We start from the raw sequence: 24832 nt of genomic DNA on the forward strand, positions 1-24832 counted from the left end.
ATGCACGAGAGTACAACAATCACGCTAAAACAAATATGTATTGAGTATACCAGGTCACTTGTGTTGATTATATCATGTAACATGTGAGAGTAGTTCGTGTAGGGTGTATATCAATCGTGAGTGGTAAAAGAATGGGAAAGAGAACATAGTATACAAGTGAAGAATAAAATAATGAATTTAGAAAGGGAATGGGATATGTATTTCAAATGTGTGTAATGAAGTATATACATAAAGGAAAAAATAACTGATTCTCAGCTCTATATGGATATATAAGATGCAGGCAATAAGCTGGCCAAGGAAGTGAAGTACAGAACATTGTTCAACGAATGTAATGAATAGCTGATAAGTATTACATACATACTGTACATCCTTTGACGTACACCATTATGAATTGTTCGTAACACTGTAGTGGGAAAACATGCAAACAGGTGGCGTTGGGCGAGCATTAATCTGTTAGTGCCCACCACTGAAGTCTCCTATCTATAACTGATGCATGGTAATGGAACATTGATGTCTACTGCCTGTGCCAGTGAAACACAGGTTGGTTCTCCTCGCTGTCTGCTTACAAGGGTGGTAACCAAGGCTTGAGGCCTGTGTCCTTCGCGCATAAGAGCTTGTTATATATCATTTAATAAGTTGTATCATGCCTTACGACTGCGTTCAGAATCATTCTTTGTTATCCTTGTGCAGTAGGCCCTAGCGATATTCAACACCGTTCCTGCAGCAAAAGAATATCGCAGTTGGTGAATGTGTTCTTCCAGTAGATTTACATAGGTGCTTTAAAGACTGATATTTAAAGGATATCAGGGTGGAATAGCGTACTGCCGACTTGTACGAACACAGATAAGTTGCAGAGGAAGAATTTCCGAAAACGTTTCGCTCTATTTAAGGCTTTATCAGATCCCAAATAAAGTCACATTCTGCAACCTGTGACTTTTCTTTACATCGTCTTTGGTTGGAAGGTTGCATCGAGTGCTGGCTGTTCATTTACTAGGCTTCCATTTGTCATAAAAAAAATTCTGTTTACAGCCCTGGAAGTCTTAGTAACATGACATTAGGTTATATGAAAACGCAAAGGGCTTTTATTTTTATAAGACGAGTCAAGCACAGGTTATGGTGTATGTGAGGGGGGTCTCTAGCAGACCGTAAATCTTTCTATACATTTAGTAATTTATACAAAAGAAAGAGTTACCAGTCCCTTGTTCCCGGCATTTCAGTTGCGTCTTACGACACTCATAGTTTACGGAGGAAAGCGTCTTTTCCACTTCCATGGAAGTGCAGTATGAATAACAAAAAGGCACAATACCGTGACTGGAACGATACACAAATAACCCGCACATAAAAGAGAGAAGCTTACGACGACGTTTCGGTCCGACTTGGACCATTGACAAAGTCACACTAACAGAGGTGGAGCAGGACGGTTATATATAGACAGGAAGAGGTGGAGGTAGTAGTAGTAGTAGTAGTAGTAGTAGTAGTAGTAGTACAAGAATTGTATATAATACCGACAGGATGAAATGACACATGCACAACACCCGGGCATCCCCACCGTAGACGTTTCGCCATCCAGTATGTACACACACACACACACACACACATATATATATATATATATATATATATATATATATATATATATATATATATATATATATATATATATATATATATATATATATATATATATATAGAGGGAGAGAAACAGACACACACCTCAGTATACACACTCAAATACACACCACTCGGTGCATATACATTAAGACACACCCCTCAGTGTATACGCATTACAAATCTGCAGAGCAGTATTTACACTACCTTTACTCAGTAACGACCATCGATTATTGATAATTAATGACGATGCTAATTGAGTCGAGCATTTAGCTGATGAACCAAATTAGTTCTACACTACAAACAAGATGTCCAGCAGATGTGTTAAATAATATAGGGAAAATAATTAAATTACTCGTTGAAGAAGAGTGATCCGACGTTGTCAGAATGGGTGAATCACGGGTTCCTGCTGCCTGGGTGAATCACGGGTTCCTGCTGCCTGGGTGAATCACGGGTTCCTGCTGCCTGGGTGAATCACGGGTTCCTGCTGCCTGGGTGAATCACGGGTTCCTGCTGCCTGGGTGAATCATGGGTTCCTGCTGCCTGGGTGAATCACGGGTTCCTGCTGCCTGGGTGAATCACGGGTTCCTGCTGCCTGGGTGAATCACGGGTTCCTGCTGCCTGGGTGAATCACGGGTTCCTGCTGCCTGAGTGAATCACGGGTTCCTGCTGCCTGGGTGAATCACGGGTTCCTGCTGCCTGGGTGAATCACGGGTTCCTGCTGCCTGGGTGAATCACGGGTTCCTGCTGCCTGGGTGAATCACGGGTTCCTGCTGCCTGGGTGAATCACGGGTTCCTGCTGCCTGGGTGAATCACGGGTTCCTGCTGCCTGGGTGAATCACGGGTTCCTGCTGCCTGGGTGAATCACGGGTTCCTGCTGCCTGAGTGAATCACGGGTTCCTGCTGCCTGGGTGAATCACGGGTTCCTGCTGCCTGGGTGAATCACGGGTTCCTGCTGCCTGAGTGAATCACGGGTTCCTGCTGCCTGGGTGAATCACGGGTTCCTGCTGCCTGAGTGAATCACGGGTTCCTGCTGCCTGGGTGAATCACGGGTTCCTGCTGCCTGGGTGAATCACGGGTTCCTGCTGCCTGAGTGAATCACGGGTTCCTGCTGCCTGGGTGAATCACGGGTTCCTGCTGCCTGGGTGAATCACGGGTTCCTGCTGCCTGGGTGAATCACGGGTTCCTGCTGCCTGGGTGAATCACGGGTTCCTGCTGCCTGGGTGAATCACGGGTTCCTGCTGCCTGGGTGAATCACGGGTTCCTGCTGCCTGGGTGAATCACGGGTTCCTGCTGCCTGGGTGAATCACGGGTTCCTGCTGCCTGGGTGAATCACGGGCTCCTGCTGCCTGGGTGAATCACGGGTTCCTGCTGCCTGGATGAATCACGGGTTCCTGCTGCCTGGGTGAATCACGGGTTCCTGCTGCCTGGGTGAATCACGGGTTCCTGCTGCCTGAGTGAATCACGGGTTCCTGCTGCCTGGATGAATCACGGGTTCCTGCTGCCTGGGTGAATCACGGGTTCCTGCTGCCTGGGTGAATCACGGGTTCCTGCTGCCTGGGTGAATCACGGGTTCCTGCTGCCTGGGTGAATCACGGGTTCCTGCTGCCTGGGTGAATCACGGGTTCCTGCTGCCTGGGTGAATCATGGGTTCTTGCTGCCTGGGTGAATCACGGGTTCCTGCTCCCTGGGTGAATCACGGGTTCCTGCTCCCTGGGTGAATCACGGGTTCCTGCTGCCTGGGTGAATCACGGGTTCCTGCTGCCTGGGTGAATCACGGGTTCCTGCTGCCTGGGTGAATCACGGGTTCCTGCTGCCTGGGTGAATCACGGGTTCCTGCTGCCTGGGTGAATCACGGGTTCCTGCTGCCTGGGTGAATCACGGGTTCCTGCTGCCTGGGTGAATCACGGGTTCCTGCTGCCTGGGTGAATCACGGGTTCCTTCTGCCTGGATGAATCACGGGTTCCTGCCACCTGGGTGAATCACGGGTTCCTGCTGCCTGGGTGAATCACGGGTTCCTGCTGCCTGGGTGAATCACGGGTTCCTGCTGCCTGGGTGAATCACGGGTTCCTGCTCCCTGGGTGAATCACGGGTTCCTGCTGCCTGGGTGAATCACGGGTTCCTGCTGCCTGGGTGAATCACGGGTTCCTGCTGCCTGGGTGAATCACGGGTTCCTGCTGCCTGGGTGAATCACGGGTTCCTGCTGCCTGGGTGAATCACGGGTTCCTGCTGCCTGGGTGAATCACGGGTTCCTGCTGCCTGGGTGAATTACGGGTTCCTTGCCTGGGTGAATCACGGGTTCCTGCCTGGGTGAATCACGGGTTCCTGCTGCCTGGGTGAATCACGGGTTCCTGCTGCCTGGGTGAATCACGGGTTCCTGCTGCCTGGGTGAATCACGGGTTCCTGCTCCCTGGGTGAATCACGGGTTCGTGCTGCCTGGGTGAATCACGGGTTCCTTCTCCCTGGGTGAATCACGGGTTCCTGCTGCCTGGGTGAATCACGGGTTCCTGCTGCCTGGGTGAATCACGGGTTCCTTCCCTGCCTGGGTGAATCACGGGTTCCTGCTGCCTGGGTGAATCACGGGTTCCTGCTGCCTGGGTGACTCACGGGTTCCTGCTGCCTGGGTGAATCATGAGTTCCTGCTGCCTGGGTGAATCACGGGTTCCTGCTGCCTGGGTGAATCACGGGTTCCTGCTGCCTGGGTGAATCACGGGTTCCTGCTGCCTAGGTGAATCACGGGTTCCTGCTCCCTGGGTGAATCACGGGTTCCTGCTCCCTGGGTGAGTCACGGGTTCCTGCTCCTTGGGTGAATCACGGGTTCCTGCTCCCTGGGCGAATCACGGGTTCCTGCTCCCTGGGTGAATCACGGGTTCCTGCTCCCTGGGTGAATCACGGGTTCCTGCTCCCTGGGTGAATCACGGGTTCCTGCTGCCTGGGTGAATCACGGGTTCCTGCTCCCTGGGTGAGTCACGGGTTCCTGCTCCTTGGGTGAATCACGGGTTCCTGCTCCCTGGGCGAATCACGGGTTCCTGCTCCCTGGGTGAATCACGGGTTCCTGCTCCCTGGGTGAATCACGGGTTCCTGTTGCCTGGGTGAATCACGGGTTCCTGTTGCCTGGGTGAATCACGGGTTCCTGCTCCCTGGGTGAATCACGGGTTCCTGCCGCCTGGGTGAATCAGGGGTTCCTGCTGCCCTGGGTGAATCATGGGTTCCTGCTGCCTGGGTGAATCACGGGCTCCTGCTGCCTGGGTGAATCACTGGTTCCTGCTGCCTGGGTGAATCACGGGTTCGTGCTGCCTGGGTGAATCACGGGTTCCTGCTCCTTCTGCTGCCTGGGTGAATCACAGGTTCCTGCTGCCTGGGTGAATCACGGGTTCCTGCTCCCTGTGAATGCTGCTGCCTGGGTGAATCACGGTTTCCTGCTCCCTGGGTGAATCACGGGTTCCTGCCGCCTGGGTGAATCACGGGTTCCTGCTGCCTGGGTGAATCACGGGTTCCTGCTGCCTGGGTGAATCACGGGTTCCTGCTGCCTGGGTAAATCACGAGTTCCTGCTGCCTGGGTGAATCACGGGTTCCTGCTGCCTAGGTGAATCACGGGTTCCTGCTGCCTGGGTGAATCACGGGTTCCTGTTGCCTGGGTGAATCACGGGTTCCTGCTCCCTGGGTGAATCACGGGTTCCTGCGCCCTGGGTGAATCACGGGTTCCTGCGCCCTGGGTGAATCACGGGTTCCAGCTGCCTGGGTGAATCACGGGTTCCTGCTGCCTGGGTGAATCACGGGTTCCTTCTGCCTGGGTGAATCACGGGTTTCTGCTGCCTGGATGAATCACGGGTTCCTGCTGCCTGGGTGAATCACGGGTTCCTGCTGCCTGTGTGAATCACGGGTGCCTGCTGCCTGGGTGAATCACGGGTTCCTGCTGACTGGGTGAATCACGGGTTCCTGCTCCCTGGGTGAATCACGGGTTCCTGCTGCCTGGGTGAATCACGGGTTCCTGCTGCCTGGGTGAATCACGGGTTCCTGCTGCCTGGGTGAATCACGGGTTCCTGCTGCCTGGGTGAATCACGGGTTCCTGCTGCCTGGGTGAATCACGGGTTCCTGCTGCCTGGGTGAATCACGGGTTCCTGCTGCCTGGGTGAATCACGGGTTCCTGCTGCCTGGGTGAATCACGGGTTCCTGCTCCCTGGGTGAATCACGGGTTCCTGCTGCCTGGGTGAATCACGGGTTCGTGCTGCCTGGGTGAATCATGGGTTCGTGCTGCCTGGGTGAATAACGGGTTTGTACTCCCTGGGTGAATCACGGGTTCGTGCTGCCTGGGTGGATCACAGAACCGTGTTCCCTGGGTGGATCACAGAATCGTGTTCCCTGGGTGGATCACAGATCCATGTTCCATGGGTGGATCACGGGGTTAGTGTTCCCTGGGTGGATCACGGGATTAAGTGTTCCCTAGGTGGATCACGGGTTAGTGTTCCCTGGGTGGATCACGGGTTAGTGTTCCCTGGGTGGATCACGGGGTTAGTGTTCCCTGGGTGGATCACGGGGTTAGTGTTCCCTGGGTGGATCACGGGTAAGTGTTCTCTGGGTGGATCACGGGGTTAGTATTCCCTGGGTGGATCACGGGGTTAGTGTTCCCTATGTGGATCACGGGGTTAGTGTTCCCTGGGTGGATCACGGGTTAGTGTTCCCTGGGTGGATCACGGGGTTAGTGTTCCTTGGGTGGATCACGGGGTTAGTGTTCCCTGGGTGGATCACGGGTAAGTGTTCTCTGGGTGGATCACGGGGTTAGTATTCCCTGGGTGGATCACGGGGTTAGTGTTCCCTGGGTGGATCACGGGGTTAGTGTTCCCTGGGTGGATCACGGGTTAGTGTTCCCTGGGTGGATCACGGGGTTAGTGTTCCTTGGGTGGATCACGGGATTAGCGTTCCCTGGGTAGATCACAGTGTTATGCTGGGCTGTAAAACTCTCGCTTTGATTACTGCAATTTACCGTCTTAAGATAACATATAAATGTTTAAATTTTGCTTGAAGACAACCTAAGTAAATTTAACCTACACCTAAATAATGCATATGAACAAAATTGTTCAAATTCGTATGCAGGTTATCGACAACTGGTGCGGGAGGGTTGGTTGTAATGACACGGTGGTGGTACAGTTTGTAAGGCTTGTATCTAGAGGTCTCTTCTCTAGGAAGGCGTGGGGAATGCCTAAGAATTCAGCATCTTTAGGCATAGTGGGGACATATCCCCTTTCGTTTAAATTTTGCTGACATGTATTCCTTGTGATATGGAACTAATTATGAATATGGACGGTGGAATGTGAAAAATTGGCTTCAAATAGTTGTACATAGTTACTCTTTTATATGATAGTCAACGGTAGTGACAGTCAATGGTCGTGACAGTCAATGGTAGTGACAGTCAATGGTCGTGACAGTCAATGGCCGTGACAGTCAATGGTAGTGACAATAGTAAGTTGATAATGCTAGTGTAAACTGGAAATGTTTAAAAATTGAAGAGCCAAACATTATATTTTACACAAATAAATTTCACAGGCTAAGAGCTATTATCCTACCGCAGTTAATCTGCAACACAGCCTTGTCTAAGGTATATTCCCCCCCCCGGATGCAACCCACCACAGTCGACTAACACCCATGTACCAACTTACTGCTAGGTGAACAGGGGCAACAAGTGTAAGGCAACATTGCCCAACGTTTCCACCCATACACGTGTAAAGATACATTGACCAAAGTTTCCACCCATGCCGGGTATCAAACCACGAACACTCGGTATATATACCTAGAGGGTGTTCCGGGGGTCAACGCCCCCCAGGCCAGGCCAACCGAGCCACAGTTGCTATGTAAGTAAAACAAAACAGACAAGCTTCTCCCATCAGGGCTTGTGATCCAAGAAATTGGATCTAGCCTCCCCTTATATAGATCAGACATAACTTCCTCCCATTCCCCACGCGTCGTATGAACCAAACTGGTTTACCGCTTCCCCATAAATACAATAATGTTCATCATTCCTTTGTAAAGCGACTTACGCCGCAATGTCACATTTTTCATTATAAAAATCCACTTTCTGAAAATAGTATAAGAAACATTTTTTTAATTTTTGTAATATAGTTTTCCGAGTTGTAAATATTTCTTCACTTAAAATCATAGTAAATTTCACTGGTACACATAACACACAGACAATTCAGTTGTCAAATCAATGATGAATTGCGATGATTTAACCAAGAATTAACCAAAAAATGTAATTAAAGGCTTATTTGCATTGGATCCCTGATGCAGTCAGGATCCCCAGTGACATAACTATGTAAGCTATGCAGTTAATTTAATCTACCAATAAATTAGATGAAACTAAATGTTTTTTATCTATTTCATTGTAATATATATATATATATATATATATATATATATATATATATATATATATATATATATATATATATAAGCCACGGGGGATAGAAATCTTAAGCGAAGGTAATTTCTCAGACAATATCTCTGACGGTTGTCACTCACGCTACTCTGAAAAACTTTCCCTCATTTTTCCTGTTGCTGCCCTTGCAATATTGCACAGCTCCTGATGACTCACTGAGAAGTGTGAAAGTACTTGAGCTTAAAATTTCCACCTCCCTCCGTGGCTTGTCTTGCATTGTTAAGATCGCCTGCCTGCAATTGTTTTGCAGACATTACTCACATTATCAAAGAACTATGTAGCTCCTTGATAATGTGAGAAGTCACGAAAGCTCTTGAAATTTAGCTATTTTTTCACGGTGTTTGTTCCGCATATTGTGATATCGCCTGCTTACTGTCATCTTATTGCATATATATATATATATATATATATATATATATATATATATATATATATATATATATATATATATATATATATATATATATATATATATATGCATGCAATAAGATCACAGTAAACAGGTGATTTCAGAATATGCAAAACAACCACTCTGAAAGAATAGAGAAATTCCAAGCGCTTTCGTCACTACTCACATTGTCAATGTGAGTAGTCACGAAAGCGCTTGGAATTTCTCTATTCTTTCAGAGTGGTTGTTTTGCATATATACATATATATATATATATATATATATATATATATATATATATATATATATATATATATATATATATATATATATATATATATATATATATATATATATTTATACGCGAGCGGCATGAAATATCTTATCATAAAATGCATATATCAACGTTTCAGTAAAATATATAACCATTGCCACGTCAGAATCTGTAAAATCATTACAACAATTGTACAAAATATAAAAGACAGTCATGAACAAGTAATAAAAAGTTAAAAATATAAAGTAGAGAGTGAAGCCAGAGACGAACCAATTAGTGTGCTTCCCTGTTGAAGGTTGAGTCCGAACTGACCCAAGCTACACAGAAGTCAGGAGGTCAACAACAAAAAAAGAAAATTCAAGCAACAAGAACATAACTATTTTAATGTAAAAAACGGAACTATAATCAATAAGCCCAGGCTTGAGCTCTCTAAATATAATTTATCCTGTATTCTACCAAGAATTTTAAAATTATTAATAATTCGTAAATAACCTTGCGTTTCAGAATGTTGTCTTACAGTTGAAGAAGAGGATTTAGCTAATTTAGCAAGAGTTCTGCATGATACACCTCTATGCTCACATATTCTAATTTGTAACTTTCTAACTGAGCTTCCAGCGTATCTAGCTGCGTTACAGCTAGAACATGTATATTTGTAATTAGCAAAAAAGCACGGAAGTGACATGACAAGATTCTATTTTTTTAAATAACTCTCAATGGTTAAAGAAAGATGAAACGAACGAGGGAAGTATTAGCAAACGAAAACATTTTTATATCTCGTAGCTATCATGTCAGGGACTCGAACTTATACTCTTCAAATCACAACTAAGCAGTAACATTAGATATATACTCCCAAACATTTTGCAATATCTGCTACATTGCTCATGTATCTATATCATATGCTCACTTTCTAAATCCATAAATATGACAAGTCGTGCTTTACTCTTACCTAGGCATTCTTCATTTATAAGCTTTAATGTAAGTACATACTTGGTTTACACATCCTCTACCCATTCTAAATCATCCTGTTTCTTCTGCAGTCCTACTTTCTGTCTCATCTCTAACTCTTTCAATAATAATAATACTACCATATATTTTGTCTAATGTACTCCACAGGTTTATTCCCTACAGATCTTGCACTCTCTCTTGACCCTTTTCCACCCTTGTTTAAAGGAATGTTGCAAGCTTTCTGCCAGCCCTTAGGTACCTTCCATTCTTTCATGAATATATTAAACAACTATACCTACTACGTCATAACTACATCCCCATCAGTTTTTAAAATCTCATTATTAATTCCATCTATTCTAGTTACTTTTTCCCCTTTCATTCTATATACTGACTCCTCCACTTCCCACACATTCACCTCTGGCTCTTCCTTGGTTCTACTAGATACTATTTCTTCCAGGACAAGGCATGATACAGTCTCCCTCTCAATATCAATAATTAACAACTCAAAATATTCTATATCTTTCCAGTATCTCCACCTCCCCATCTAATATCTTCCCTCTTTATACTTTAACTTCCAAGTCCATTTGGTTCTTAGGATTTCGCATCTTCGGTTTCTTAGTCTCAGTAAAATTTGCTGGTGAAGACTGACCCATTCTTTCATTAGTTATTCTTTGGCACCTCACCACTTGTTTAACCTCTCCGTATATATTCTATGTTTCGTACATACATTTTTTATATTGCAAAAAACTCCATGCAAATTTTTTTCACCCTTGACACCCTCATCACGTCATCATTTTATCCACCATTCTTCTTCCCATCCACATCCACCTTCCTGTAACCATAAACTTCAGAATTTTTAACCTTATCCCATATTTCCTGGACCTCCTCATTACCTGCACTCCACCTACTCGACCTTCCTACTAACATTTGTTTATATCTTCCCTTGTCTCCTCTGGTTATTTCACTTATCTCTTACCCACGTCATTCTACTTGCATTCCATCTATATTTTACTTTTATTGTATACATCAATAAATAATTATCCGATATGTCAGTCGCTTCTCTAAAAACATGAACATCAAAGGACTACCCGTTAACCCTTTGTCCACCAATACATAGTCTACAAAATTGCTGTTAATGCGCACTACACGTCTGAAACATATCCTATTTTTTCGGAAAATAAGTATTACGGATTACCAAATCTCTTTCTATCGATATTCAATTAGAAGCTCCCGTTTGTCATTTACCCCTGGAACTCCAGTCTTGCCTGCCATGCCCTCTATAACAGTATCTCCCACTTTAACATTTACGTTCCACACAACAATTATTCTCTCACTTGGTTCAGAACTCAGTAAACATTCACTTAACGCGTCTCAAAATCTCTCTCTCTCCCAAGAGAATCAACACTTACTAAAAGTCAATTATCATATCCCACTTTCACTTTAATAGACATAATTCTTGAATATAAACACTTGTTCTCTCACCTTCTTTTCCAAAGTTGATCATTAAATATCCCATCTACTCTACCTTTATCTCTAGTTTTCATCAGCTACAACAGATTTAACTCCATTTACTCCTCCCATTGAAATTATCCCGTTCCATTTTACATATGATTCGCTCAATACTAGGATATTCAGTTTCCTTTCATAGTATTAAGAGTATATCAAATAATCCAACTTTAAAAATATCATTCTTTTTCTTTTAGCAGTTGTATAGAAAAGGTTAGTAGCTCCAGGCTTCCTGTCTTTTAGTCGCCTTCTACCACACGCACTCCTAACAGTTGAAGGATTCTAACCCATTACGCCTTGGAAGCGCAATACAAGTGCAAGAACTATTAATAATACACACTCACTCACTCACACACACACACACACACACACACACACACACACACACACACACACACACACACACACACACACACACAGCGACGAGCGAAGGGGCGGGGCCAGGACCTATGACTCGACTCCTGCAACCACAATAGCTGAGTACACACACACACACACACACACACACACACACACACAAAAGCGCGCACACATACTGAGTAACCTTAAGACACAATAAGCAATATATAGTGCAAAATAGCAGGTGTGAAGCGGTGCGCTCACACCTGTTATCCGGGTGTTGTGAGCTACTTCCTGTTGTTCAGTTGGGCCACCCATTCCACTCTGTTACTCTGGTGAGATACATGTCCCTCTGTTGTCCAGGTGAGATACATGTTCCTCTGTTGCTCAGGTGAGATACATGTCCCTCTGTTGTCCAGGTGAAATACATGTCCCTCGGTTGCTCAGGTGAGATACATGCCCCTCTGTTGTTCAGGTGAGATACATGTCCCTCTGTTGCCCAGGTGAGATACATGTCCCTCTGTTGCCCAGGTGAGATACATGTCCCTCTGTTGCCCAGGTGAGATACATGTCCCTCTGTTGCCCAGGTGAGATACATGTCCCTCTGTTGCCCAGGTGAGATACATGTCCCTCTGTTGCTCAGGTGAGATACATGTCCCTCTGTTGCTCAGGTGAGATACATGTCCCTCTGTTGCTCAGGTGAGATACATGTCCCTCTGGTGCTCAGGTGAGATACATGTCCCTCTGTTGCTCAGGTGAGATACGCCCTTTCTAGTGTCCTGATAAGGTACCCATCCCTTCCTGTTAATCAGACGAGGTGCTCGCTCCTTTCTGTTGCTCAGGTGAGTAACCTAGTAGTCCTTATTACTCTGGTGAGGTGTACCTCTCTGTTGCTCAGGTGAGCTACCTGCCTTTCTATGTTACCGAGGTCCCTCCCTGATGCTCAAATGGTGCACCGATCCCAGGTGAGGTACCTTTCCCTCTTCGATGCTCAAATGATGTAACTATCCTCCTTTATTGGCCAGGTGAAGTACCTGTCCCTCCTTCCTTTCTGATGACCAAGGAGTGAGAAGCGTTCCTCTCTGTTTCCAGGTGTAAAACTTCCGGTTCCTTCCCGTTTACCAGGTGTAGAGCTTAACGTTCTTTCCTGTTGACCAGGTGTAAAGCTTTCTGTTGACCAAGTGCAGAGCTTCTTGTTGACCAGGTGTAGAGCTCCTTCCTTCCTGTTGACCAGGTGTAGAGCTCGTTCCTTCCTGTAGACCAGGTGTATAGAGCTTCCCACCCCTCACTCATTATTAAGTGTAGTGCACATCCATCCCGCTCCTCCCTGTTCCATTGGCTCCTCCTTACGTCATGTGCAGCGCTGAACAGAGTAAGTGAACACCCACATAACCTCCCCTTCCCTTCACTCTAGTCCGCCAAGGTACCACCAGGTGGCAGCACACTCCAGAGAAACCCATCCACTCCCCCCAACCCTCTTTTATTCCCCCTGCATCCCCCTTCTATCGTCCCTCCCCCAACACTCCCTCCAAGATCCCCTAATGGTCGCCCTCCTCTTCCTTCACCTTCTCAGGTTCCTTCCACACCGCAATATACACCATACACGCGCTTGTACATCACAAACTTAGAGCAAGTAGTTTCCACATACGATATACCGCAACGCATAGTTTCAAAAGTAATGCAGCGGTTTTTTTTTTTTTTCAAAGGAGATCCCTCGGAAAAGCCAAAAGCCTCTGTATCCTATTCGGTGTGGAGGTCTTGAAGACTGGTACAACCAAGGGGGGCGGAGCTTGAGCCGATGGCCGGGCAGGTCTGAGCCGTCGCAGCCACAGTGGTGGTGGTGGGGGCCTCTAGCTGCCGACCCTCAGTGTCAGTACTTGTTGAAAGGCGGCAGTGTGAGCACGCGTTCACTCCTCGCTCTCACACGCGCATTGCCAGACACTCGTGGCAGGAGACCTCGTATCCAATACTTCCCTGACTTCATATTGTCGCTCGGAACTCTGGTGCTCGCGAGTGGAACTTGTGACACCTTGCTGGAGTGATTTATTCCCCTAATGGGACTATAACAACTGTTGCAACAACAGGACTACTGTTACTACGACTGTTTTAGTGCCTGTGTCCTTCCTTATATTGCAGTGACATATCCCCCCCAAAAAAGGAAGAAGTAAGCGGAAAATATAAAAGGAGGGATTTCGATGAGTGTTTACCACCTCCCACTGTTGAAATGGCATCGCAGAAGCTAAGGATGATGAAAAGAAGTGTGGTTCTGCTTGTACTGGCTGTGCTAGCAGCTAGCCAGAGGGTTCTAGCACACCCAGAGGACCTGAGACTCGTGGACAACGGCTATGAAGGTCTCGTTGTGGCTATTACCGATTACGTTCCCCAAGAACACTGCAACCACGTCATCCATGGACTTAAGGTATGGAGAGAGAGAGATCCTGAAGAATGTTGTACTTTTTTTTAACATTGTGCCCCCTGGCAATATCGGTTTAAGAAAATGAATGACACCAAACTCAAAAATATAAAAAAAGTAATAATAAATTTTCTTTCATTTTTAAGTGACCTGTTATATTTGTACTTTTCGGGGAAATGAATAATACCTGACTTTAATTACATGAATACTAACCTCTACATTCAAGCTTCAGTCACTAATATATATATATATATATATATATATATATATATATATATATATATATATATATATATATATACACACACACACAAATCATCATACAAAAGTATGATTTTCGTGATATGGATGATTACACGACCCGACATCACTGTGGAAGGACACCCTAATATTATACGTCAGTTTTGATATGACTGTCAGGAGCTCTGTGCGTGTTATTATGGGTGTCTGTAGTACTGTGCTTGTTCGTGGCTCCGAGGACATTTTTTTAGTTCTGGGGAGAAGACTCCTTTGATGCAGGGATACTTCTAATAACGACATCGTTGTCATCTGTCATTTACTTACCCTTCCGGAGTGTGCATAGTACTCCACTGCCTGAAGACTTTCTCCGGATCCTTAATACTGGAGGGCTATTAATCCAGGATAGTACAGCAGTGTGGCGTACTTGTCGTTCTTTCATCTGATCCTGGATGTGGCCCACAAAAACACTGCTACTTCCAAGGTATCTATTTACTAATATGGAAAATAGAGGCAAATGTGCAAGGATACACCTGTCCGTACGGCTCCTCCCGCCCGGTAATCGAACCCATTACGAATCGAAAGATCAAATAAGTGTTTAAAAAAAAATCTTTGAGTCAAAATCTCACCTACGTGAAAACACTAGTATGGACATATAGTTCTGCAAGACTGGAATAAACTTAAAAGCACTGTTATTGATAAGAACACTAAACATGTGTTATAGAAATTTAAGAGTGGGAATGGACAACCTGCTTAGCATGGGCCAGAAGACCTATTGCAGTGTTCCTCCATTCTATGTTATTAATGAGAATGGGTAGATGTGACAGTACCTTCAATTTTCAGCTATTCTAAAGTAACAATAGTTGATTTGGAAATACTGAAGAGTTGATGATAAAACAAAAGCTTGCTTGTGTTGGTGAAACGTTATCCGAATAAAATTACCAAGTACTGCTTTTGTGTGTGTATTCTTATGTATGATAATTGTAATTATGTGTACCTGTGCCTATATAAACTTAACCATCCGGCCAAGAAGTCATCTGCTCGTCCTGTCACAGTACGCTCCGTGTCAAACATTCTGACAGTCCGTCTTCCCATCTTTTTTTCCTCTCGCTCAATAATCTCGCCGCCATTCCCTTTCATGCAAGAAAATACTGCCACTCTTTTTAACTGTCCACCGCATGATCGTTTATGCCATTGTTTTATACAATGTCCCAATTCTCTGGCTGGTCTTTTCTCGCAGGAAATTTATTGGTCAATAGCAAGGCTTAATTCTTGCTCCATGTGCGTCTGAAAGGAGAAATTGCCCTGTAAATCGAAGCTGACGTAAAAATTCTGCTAGGAATTGTGAGCAGGCGTAGCTACGCAGTACATATCCGTCTGAAATATATATATATATATATATATATATATATATATATATATATATATATATATATATATACCATTTTGCCCTAGGTACATGTCGATTAGACATATATATGCGTGCTTGTATATATATGTATATATATATATATATATGTGTGTGTGTGTGTGTGTGTGTGTGTGTGCGCACACAAACACAAACTCTTTGGTAGACGAGAAGCTGTTGATTATTTTCCGCTTCCCCTTTCTCGCTTTAGCCTTTATTACTATGTACACTTTTACAGTTTGTTTTTCGTTAAATTTGCTTTACAGACAGAAAGAGAGAGAGGTTCATGGGTTGCGGTGTTTGTTGAGCAGTTGTGGGGGGGTATGGGTGTAACGGGGGCGGCTGTGTAATGTAGAAGTAATGTGTGTACTCACCTAATTCACCTAAATGTGGTTGTAGGAGTCGAGTCACAGCTTCTGGCCACGGGGCGGGATGTAGGGGCTGTGATGTGTAGTGAAGCTCTAGGCAATATGTGTTGTACGGTGAAGCTGTGAGCAGCTGTGTTGTAGAGTGAAGCTGTGAGCAGCTATGTGTTGTGGGGTGAAGCTGTGGGCAGTTGTGCTGTGGGGTGATGCTGTGGGCAGCTGTGTGTTGTGAGGCGATGTTGTGGGCAGGTGCGTGTTGTGAAGTAATGCGGTGGGTAGCTATGTGTAGTGAAGTGATGCAGCTGTGTGTTGTTGGGCGATGCTGTGGGCAGTTGTGTGTTGTGGGGTGATGCTGTGGGCAGCTGTGTTGTGGGGTGATGCTGTGGGCAGCTGTGTGTTGTGGGGTGATGCTGTGGGCAGCTGTGTGTTGTGGGGTGATGCTGTGGGCAGCTGTGTGTTGTGGGGTGATGCTGTGGGCAGTTGTGTGTTGTGGGGTGATGCTGTGGGCAGCTGTGTGTTGTGGGGTGATGCTGTGGGCAGCTGTGTGTTGTGGGGTGATGCTGTGGGTAGCTGTGTATTGTGAGACGATATTGTGGGCAGCTGTGTGTTGTGATGTGATGCTATGGGCAGCTGTGTGTAGTGGGGCGATGCTGTGAAAGACTGTTGTTGGGTGAAGCTGTGGATGACTGTGTTGTGGGGTGATGTGAGCAGTTGTGTGTTGTGGGGTGAATGACAAAGCATGGCCTTGGATTACTATACGCGTATTGTTTATTTAACTTGCATAAGCAAGATTCCAACATACACACAAGTCAAAATACATAACATTACCTTAACTACCATACTACTTAATTTATTTAAGTTGGACTGGTTTAGATTGGGTCATGTTTGGTTGGTTAGATTATGCCTCATTCAAGGTAAAAAAAAAATTGTGAAGTACGGCCCAAGGAAAATCCAACTTATTTTGCTGTAAGTACGCATGATACCTACTTTTGAATAAAAGCCCCGTATATTGTTTTGAAATTACTACTTAAAAGAAAGTACAAAAAAAAAAATAACTTACGAATCAGAAGACGGCCTATTTTTGTTTCAGCAATATTGGATACGTCAGCTGCTACCCTATTCTCTATGATATGTTACATATTGGAAACTAAAGCTAGCTGTGTTCACCATGTCATATTCCATCACACCGGATGGGTTTCGTACATTGTTTTGAAATCTGTCAGCCTGAGCTGAGAGACCTCAGTTGGGCAATGAGGATATCGTCAAGTGTTCCATTACAGGTTCAGCAGCTAGGCAAGCTTCAAAGGTATCATTCCAACAGAGTTGAAATTACTATTCCTTCGGAATTATCATCTCTAAGGATTGCCTATTCAATCATCTCAGAGAGGCAACAATAATTATTTATAGAGAATGGGACGGGGGAGGGGAAAATAGGAGAATGGGACGGGGGAGTAAACAATCATACATGTACGACAATTGCTGAATATTTATGTACGAAAATATCAGCAAAGATTAAAGTAATAAATACTTATCTCTACTTCAGCATGAATACATATTTAACACATCAGGAGGAATGAGGTTCTGTTAACATTAACACATAAGTTGTGTAACACGGTGAAAGCGGCAAGAATTATAATAATGTCGCGGGAAGCTGTGTTGTGTTGTACGGAGGTTGATATTGTACTGGTAGTGTTGTGGGGGTGATTCTGTGGCTGGCTTTGCTGTGAGGGTGATGCTGTGGCTGGCTGTGTTGTGGGGGGTTGATGCTGTGATTGGCTGTGTTGTGGGGGATTGACGCTGTGGCTGGCTGTGTTGTGTTGATGTTCTGGCCGACTGTGTTGTGGGGGTGATGCTCTGGCCGGCTCTTATGGTTGGTGGTCCGTGGCCTGGTAGGCAACGCTCTCGCTTCACACACCGAGTGCCCGTGGTCTGATCTTTGGCAATGACAGAAACACTGGGCGTGTTTCCTTACACCTGTTGTCCCATTCACCTAGGAAACAAGTAGATACTGAGTGTCAGTCAACTGGTGTGGGTCGCATCCTGGGGGACAAGACTGAGGGCCCCAATGGAAATAAGACAAGAGTCCCTCGATGACGTACTGCCTTTCTTGGGTCATCCTGGGTAACTAACCTTCGGGGTTAAAAATCCGAACAAAATCTTATGCTCTGGCCGGCTGTGTTGTGAGGGAGGAGGGATGCTGTGGCTGGCTGTGTTGTGAGGGAGGATGGATGTTGTGGCTGGCTGTGCTGTGAGGGAGGAGGAATGCTGTGGCTGGCTGTGTTGTGAGGGAGGAGGGATGCTGTGGCTGGCTGTGTTGTGAGGGAGGAGGGATGCTGTGGCTGGCAGTGTTGTGAGGGAGGAGGGATGCTGTGGCTGGCTGTGTTGTGAGGGAGGAGGGATGCTGTGGCTGGCTGTGTTGTGAGGGAGGAGGGATTTAGAACATGGGAAAAGTAAACAGCAGAAGACTTGGGAATCCACACCGAGTCTATCTGCTGAGAAGCTGTACTTCTATCCAAATTAAGGACTGCCATGTATTATGTGTGTGTGTACGAATCAAGGTTAAAAAAGTAAAAGGCTCTCTGCCTACCCTACACTCTCTCCGGCCACTGCCGGCATGAAAAATGATGCTAAAACATTCCAAAACGAGTTAGAAAAGACATGGAATTTACAAGAAATGCAGCTCGATGGAAGAAGTGGGTTACACCTACCTGTATTAAATTAGTAATGTTTCTATTTTAAATAATGGTGTTATTCCACTGCCACCCAGAGCTTTGTGTACCTGCCGTTCTGCTTCTGGTTGCCACCAATTCTGCTGTGACTATCACAACTTAGTTGTTTCATTGTCAACTGATCGCCCTGGCAGTTGCTCGATAAACATTAAGAATCTGCTGACTTTAGATTGCCCCGTCTGTTGTATGTATAGGACGTTCCGCGTGGGTTTAGTATTCGCTAGGGTTGTCAGTGTGTTCGCTAGGGTTGTCAATGTGTTCACTTGGGTTGTCAAAGTGTTCGCTAGGGTTGTCAGTGTGTTCGCTAGGGTTGTCAGTGTGTTCGCTAGGGTTGTCAATGTGTTCGCTAGGGTTGTCAGTGTGTTCGCTAGGGTTGTCACTGTTCACTAGGGTTGTCAATATGTTCACTAGGGTTGTCAATGTGTTCGCTAGGGTTGTCACTGTTCACTAGGGTTGTCAATATGTTCACTAGGGTTGTCAATGTGTTCGCTAGGGTTGTCACTGTTCACTAGGGTTGTCAATATGTTCACTAGGGTTGTCAATGTGTTCGCTAGGGTTGTCACTGTTCACTAGGGTTGTCAATATGTTCACTAGGGTTGTCAATGTGTTCGCTAGGGTTGTCAATGTGTTCGCTAGGGTTGTCACTGTTCACTAGGGTTGTCATTATGTTCACTAGGGTTGTCAATGTGTTCGCTAGGGTTGTCACTGTTCACTAGGGTTGTCAATATGTTCACTAGGGTTGTCAATGTGTTCGCTAGGGTTGTCAATGTGTTCGCTAGGGTTGTCACTGTTCACTAGGGTTGTCATTATGTTCACTAGGGTTGTCAATGTGTTCGCTAGGGTTGTCAATGTGTTCGCTAGGGTTGTCAATATGTTCACTAGGGTTGTTAGTGTGTTCGCTAGGGCTGTCACTGTTTTCGTTAGGGTTGTTAGTGCCTGTTGTATCGATCGTGTTGTGTTCCACAGGTTTGTTTTAAGAGGATCTTAAAGACCCAGGTTGTTTCAGTTGTTCCTGCACCCCGTCCCCCTCTATCTCTCCCTGCTTTACATTCTTACTTGTTTGTACCATGTAGATTATGGACAACAGTAGTCCTCAATCGAGATAGCAATAGATAAGTTCTTTGCAGATAGCCACAGTATGGATTAATTCTTTGCTATCTTCCTGTCTAACGTACTTTCAGTACTTCCTCTTCAAGAGTAGTTAGTGCCTTCCTGTTGAATGCCTTTCGATTAAAAAGTAGAACTACCTTCCCTTTTGATCAAACTTTATTGCTTCCTTTTTTCCAGGCGTTGCATGACACCTCTACTGGTTTAGCGCTTCTTCCTAAGCATATTAATTATATCTGTCGATAGATTTTCACGTAGATTTAATATTTCGTTACTTAAGTCATTTATTTTGACAAGCATTAAAAAATCTGGCAGTTGGTTGTTTTTCTAATAATTAAACTTCTTTTGCATCTCCGTGAAGAATAGTTTTTCATTTTTTATCGTCTGTATAGTTCCCCTTTATGGGGAGAAATCATGATAAAACGCGTGACTGCAAGTATGAAAAAACACTTGAGCGCTTTAATGTTCACACACACACACACACACACACCTGACTTCTCTGAAGACGTGAAAACAAGCACATAAGAGCGATCAGGTATTTCCATTTATTTTTTCGTAGTTCCCCTCGATATCGTTGCTCAATCTCAGACATACGCTGCAGAACAAACTTCTCTGGTGACAACCTTTCCACTTTGTATACAGCGGAACGTTTGCGCGATAAAAAATGTTATTCTGTAACCTGTCTTTACTTCACTAATCTCTCCGGTACAACACATGAATCCTGTTTTGTCTTTATTACTGTTGCCATCCACACTTTTTTTTCCTCTCTTGATTGCGTAATTTTTTTATTTTTAACTTGCACACACTATCAAAACAATCTAATTTTGTTTAAATTTATGTCACACAATGAAACCCAAAGTTATCTTAAAGTTAATACACTCATTGTCCATTTTCCCTTAAAAAATATCTAGTTTAACCTCCTAGTATCATCGCCTCCGCCGCCCGCTCTCAAACCAAACCTAAATCGGAAAGGAAATATTACTGGGCTAAGGAAGATTAATTAACACGCCGGTAATTAAAATCTATACTGAATGTATGTAGAAAGTTTTTTTTTTTAAATTTACTTGCAATACCTATTTAAAAACCACTCTTATAGGGGGGTTCCGTTGATGTAGGTGAAAGGTTCTTGGCCCAAGGAATTGGAGCTGCCCTTTCCCTTCCAAGCATCGACTCGGATTGCCTCCCGTTACCTGTATGATTCTACTTGTTTAGGGCTTCACTATTACTGTTTTCTTATGAGTGTCGTGTCCTACCAGTTGTGCGTTGAGCATGTGAAAACATCAGCTTTAAAGCGGATACTAACAGGTGGTAGGCGAGTATCTCCAGGTGATGCTGGGAATGGATGATCAGTTAGTTGATAGAATTACAAACAGTTCTAGAAGAGTTCTCACAGTTTATACAGTTTACTATCTACTAAATCCCACCATTTTGTTTTACTTTAGATTCTAAAGCTTAAGAGTTCTTATCGGGCTTCAGGTCCTCTCAAAGTGCAGAGCTATTAGGGTATGCTACCACCTCCCTCCCCTCGGGATGCAACCCAAAACATCTGATTACCGCCATGGTTGATGATTAAGACATGTGCAACCCCTGGGTATCTTTATATCTATCAAGATACACAAGTGTTACGTATGTAACAACACCCAGGTACCTATTTACCGCTAGGTGAAAAACGGCAGCAGATATAACAGACTTGTATACGAAGAGAAGAAAAGCACTGCTGTAGGCCAATGCTAGGTAGGACCAACTCTCATCCAACCATTTTCACTTATAAAATAACGCCTCGATCTTGTAAGACCTTTATCAAGATACCAGTGTTTGTGTCTTCATCAGCAGAAAGTTTGTTCCAACCCTCTTAAGTGTGTGTCTAGTACTGGATCACTTTGAGTAGTTTTAAAAATAGGATGGACAGGTAAAAGAATGGATATGGGTAGTTGAGAGCTGGACTTGCCTTGCATGGGCAAATAAGCCTGTTGCTATGTTCCTCCTTTCTTATACAGTATTTTTATTTTTTACCCACCTCTGGTGTTAAATCACTACTCGTTCTGGTGTTAGATCATTACTGTAGTGTTAGGTCATAATTTCTGGTGTTAGAATACGAGTTATGAAGTCTGATCACATGTTCTAGAGTAAGACTACTAGTTCTAATATCATCAGACATTGTGTGTTTTAAAACATTATATAGTTGCTTAGGTGCTAGATCAGCATTAGCTTAGCAGTCACCAGCAGCAATAGTTTAGAAGTCAAGAGTAGCACTAGTTTAGTAGTCACCAGCAGCACTAGTTTAGCAGTCATCAGCAACACTTGTTTAGCAGTCACCAGCAGCAATAGTTTAGCAGTCATCAATAGAACTAGTTTAGCAGTCACCAGCAGCAATAGTTTAGCAGTCACCAGCAGCACTAGTTTAGGAGTCATCAGCAACACTTGTTTAGCAGTCACCAGGAGCAATAGTTTAGCAGTCACCAGCAGCACTAGTTTAGCAGTCATCAGCAACACTTGTTTAGCAGTCACCAGCAGCATAGTTTAGCAGTCACCAGCAGCACTAGTTTAGCAGTCATCAGCAACACTTGTTTAGCAGTCATCAGCAGCAATAGTTTAGCAGTCACCAGCAGCAATAGTTTAGCAGTCACCAGCAGCAATAGTTTAGCAGTCACCAGCAGCAATAGTTTAGCAGTCACCAGCAGCAATAGTTTAGCAGTCATCAGCAGCACTAGTTTAGCAGTCATCAGCAGCACTAGTTTAGCAGTCATCAGCAGCACTAGTTTAGCAGTCACCAGCAGCAATAGTTTAGCAGTCATCAGTAACACTAGTTTAGCAGTCACCAGCAGCACTAGTTTAGCAGTCACCAGCAGCAATAGTTTAGCAGTCACCAGCAGCAATAGTTTAGCAGTCATCAGCAGCACTAGTTTAGCACTCAGCAGCAATAGTTTAGTAGTCACCAGCAGTGCTATTGTACTAGTCAGCAGCAACAGTTTAGCAGTCACTAGCAGCACTAGTTTAACAGTCACTAGCAGTGCTAGTTTAGCAGTAAGCAGCACTAGTTTAACAATCAGCAGCACTAGTTTAGCAGTCAACAGCATCACTAGTTTAGCAGTCATTAGTAATACTATTTAGCAGTCACCAGTAGCACTAGTTTAGCAGTTATCAGCAGCACTATTTAGCAGTCATCAGCAGCACTAGTTTAGCAGTCATCAGCAGCAATATTTAGCAGTCATCAGCAGCACTATTTAGCAGTCATCAGCAGCACTAGTTTAGCAGTCATCAGCAGCACTATTTAGCAGTCATCAGCAGCACTAGTTTAGCAGTCATCAGCAGCACTATTTAGCAGTCATCAGCAGCACTAGTTTAGTAGTCATTAGCTGCACTAGTGTTGATGTCCATGAGTCACTAATATCAACTTGAACATTGCTAATGCTAGTTTCTCTGACCACTGTGAATGCCATTTCTTTGAACAATTAGCTAGTTTCTTTGAACATTGTTAATGCTAGTTTTTTTGGACAATGCTAATGCTAGTTTTTAACATTGCTATTCTAGGTGTTTTGAATACTGTTAATATTAGCTTCTTTGAACACTGCTAATGACTGTTTCCTTGAACACTGCCAATGTTAGTTTATTTGAACACTGTTAATACCAGTTACTTTGAACATTGCTAATGATAGCTTCTTTCATCGCTGCCAATGCTAGTTTCTTTGACCATTGTTAATACTAGATTCTTTGAAGACTGCTAATGATAGTTGTTAATAATAGTTTCTTCAAACAGTGTTAATGATAGTTTCTTTGAACATTGCTAATTCTAGTTTCTTTGACCATTGTTAACCCTAGTTTCTTTGAATATTGTTAACGATAGTTTCTTTGAATATTGTTAATGCTAGTTTCTTTGAACATTGCTAATTCTAGTTTCTTTGATAATTGTTAATACTAATTTTTAATATTGATGGTACTAGTTTCTTTGAACAGTGATAGTGCTAGAGTCTTTGAACACTGTTAATGCTACTAGTTTCTTTTGAAAATTGCCAGTGCTAGTTTCTTTGACCATTGTTAATGCTAGTTTCTTTGAATCTTGATAGTGCCAGTTTCTTTAAACATTGTTAATGTTAGTTTCTTTGAATATTGTTAATGCTAATTTCCTATGAACATTGATAAGGTTACTTTGAATATTGCTAATGGTAGTTAATTTTAACTTTGTTAATGCTAGTTTCCTTTAAACATTGTTAATGTTACATCTTTGAATAATGCCAGTATTACGTCTTTGAACATCGCTAATGCTTGATAATTAATCTGGATTTATTTTAAAAGATCTTATTCTCGCGTTCACAAGAGCTTCTGAAGCTGTCAGCTTAATTTTCACCCCGTGTCAATTTTTTTAAGCTGCCAGCTTAGTTTCCATCCCTTGTCAGCTTTTGAAGCTATCAGCTTAGTTTCCACCCCTCGTGTCAGCTTTTAAAGATGGCAGTTTAGTTTCCACTCCCCGTGTCAGCTTTTGAAGCTGTCAGCTTAGTTTCCCTGTGTCAGGAGAGGCTTGGCTGGATCCATGTTAAGCCGTGGGTAATTTATGCGGAAAAATGACGTTTCTTTTTATCTGCGGAGGATTTGTCTTTCAGGTGTTCAGTCAGAAAATAAAACAAAAAAAACAATGCGGGTATAGTTCTGGTAATGGCTTTAATGTAACACTACAGGGGAAATGTTTTTTTCTTTTCTATTGTCGTCAAATGACTGTTTTATTTCTATAGTTGTGCCTGTTGATTTAATTGTTACACATTTGTATTATTCTAATTATTATTATTCATGACGTCTCCCCACCGAGGTAGGGTGACCCAGAAGTAGTTTATTATTATAATTATGATTATTATTATTATTATTATTACTACAACAGCATATGCAGACTAACAATAAATAGCCCAACTTCGACGCTGGGAACACCCTCCACACAGGTAGGTACTTTCAAAAGTATCTCCTTAGGAGATAAGAAGGCATCTTTACCCCCCATGAAGTCAGATATCGTCTAGAGACTACAAAAGGTTTAATTTTTTTGCGTGAAGTCAAAAGACCTCGATCTTCCCCATGACTTCAGAAGACTTCAACA

The 24832-nt window shown here is 43.9% G+C and overlaps 1 protein-coding gene across 1 annotated transcript in view; it reads left to right on the forward strand.

Annotated features, from left to right (window-relative positions):
• The first annotated feature begins 13578 nt into the window (after positions 1-13578).
• The window catches only part of LOC128693504 (calcium-activated chloride channel regulator 1), a 60271-nt gene continuing 49017 nt past the window's right edge, over positions 13579-24832 (forward strand). Inside the window, exon 1 of the mRNA XM_053783212.2 lies at positions 13579-13912. Coding sequence (XP_053639187.1) covers positions 13718-13912 — 195 coding nt within the window. The 5' untranslated portion in view covers positions 13579-13717. The remainder of the gene's footprint in view (positions 13913-24832) is intronic.

This window comes from Cherax quadricarinatus, chromosome 57 (genome assembly GCF_038502225.1).
Source record: "Cherax quadricarinatus isolate ZL_2023a chromosome 57, ASM3850222v1, whole genome shotgun sequence".
Classification (NCBI taxonomy): domain Eukaryota; kingdom Metazoa; phylum Arthropoda; class Malacostraca; order Decapoda; family Parastacidae; genus Cherax; species Cherax quadricarinatus.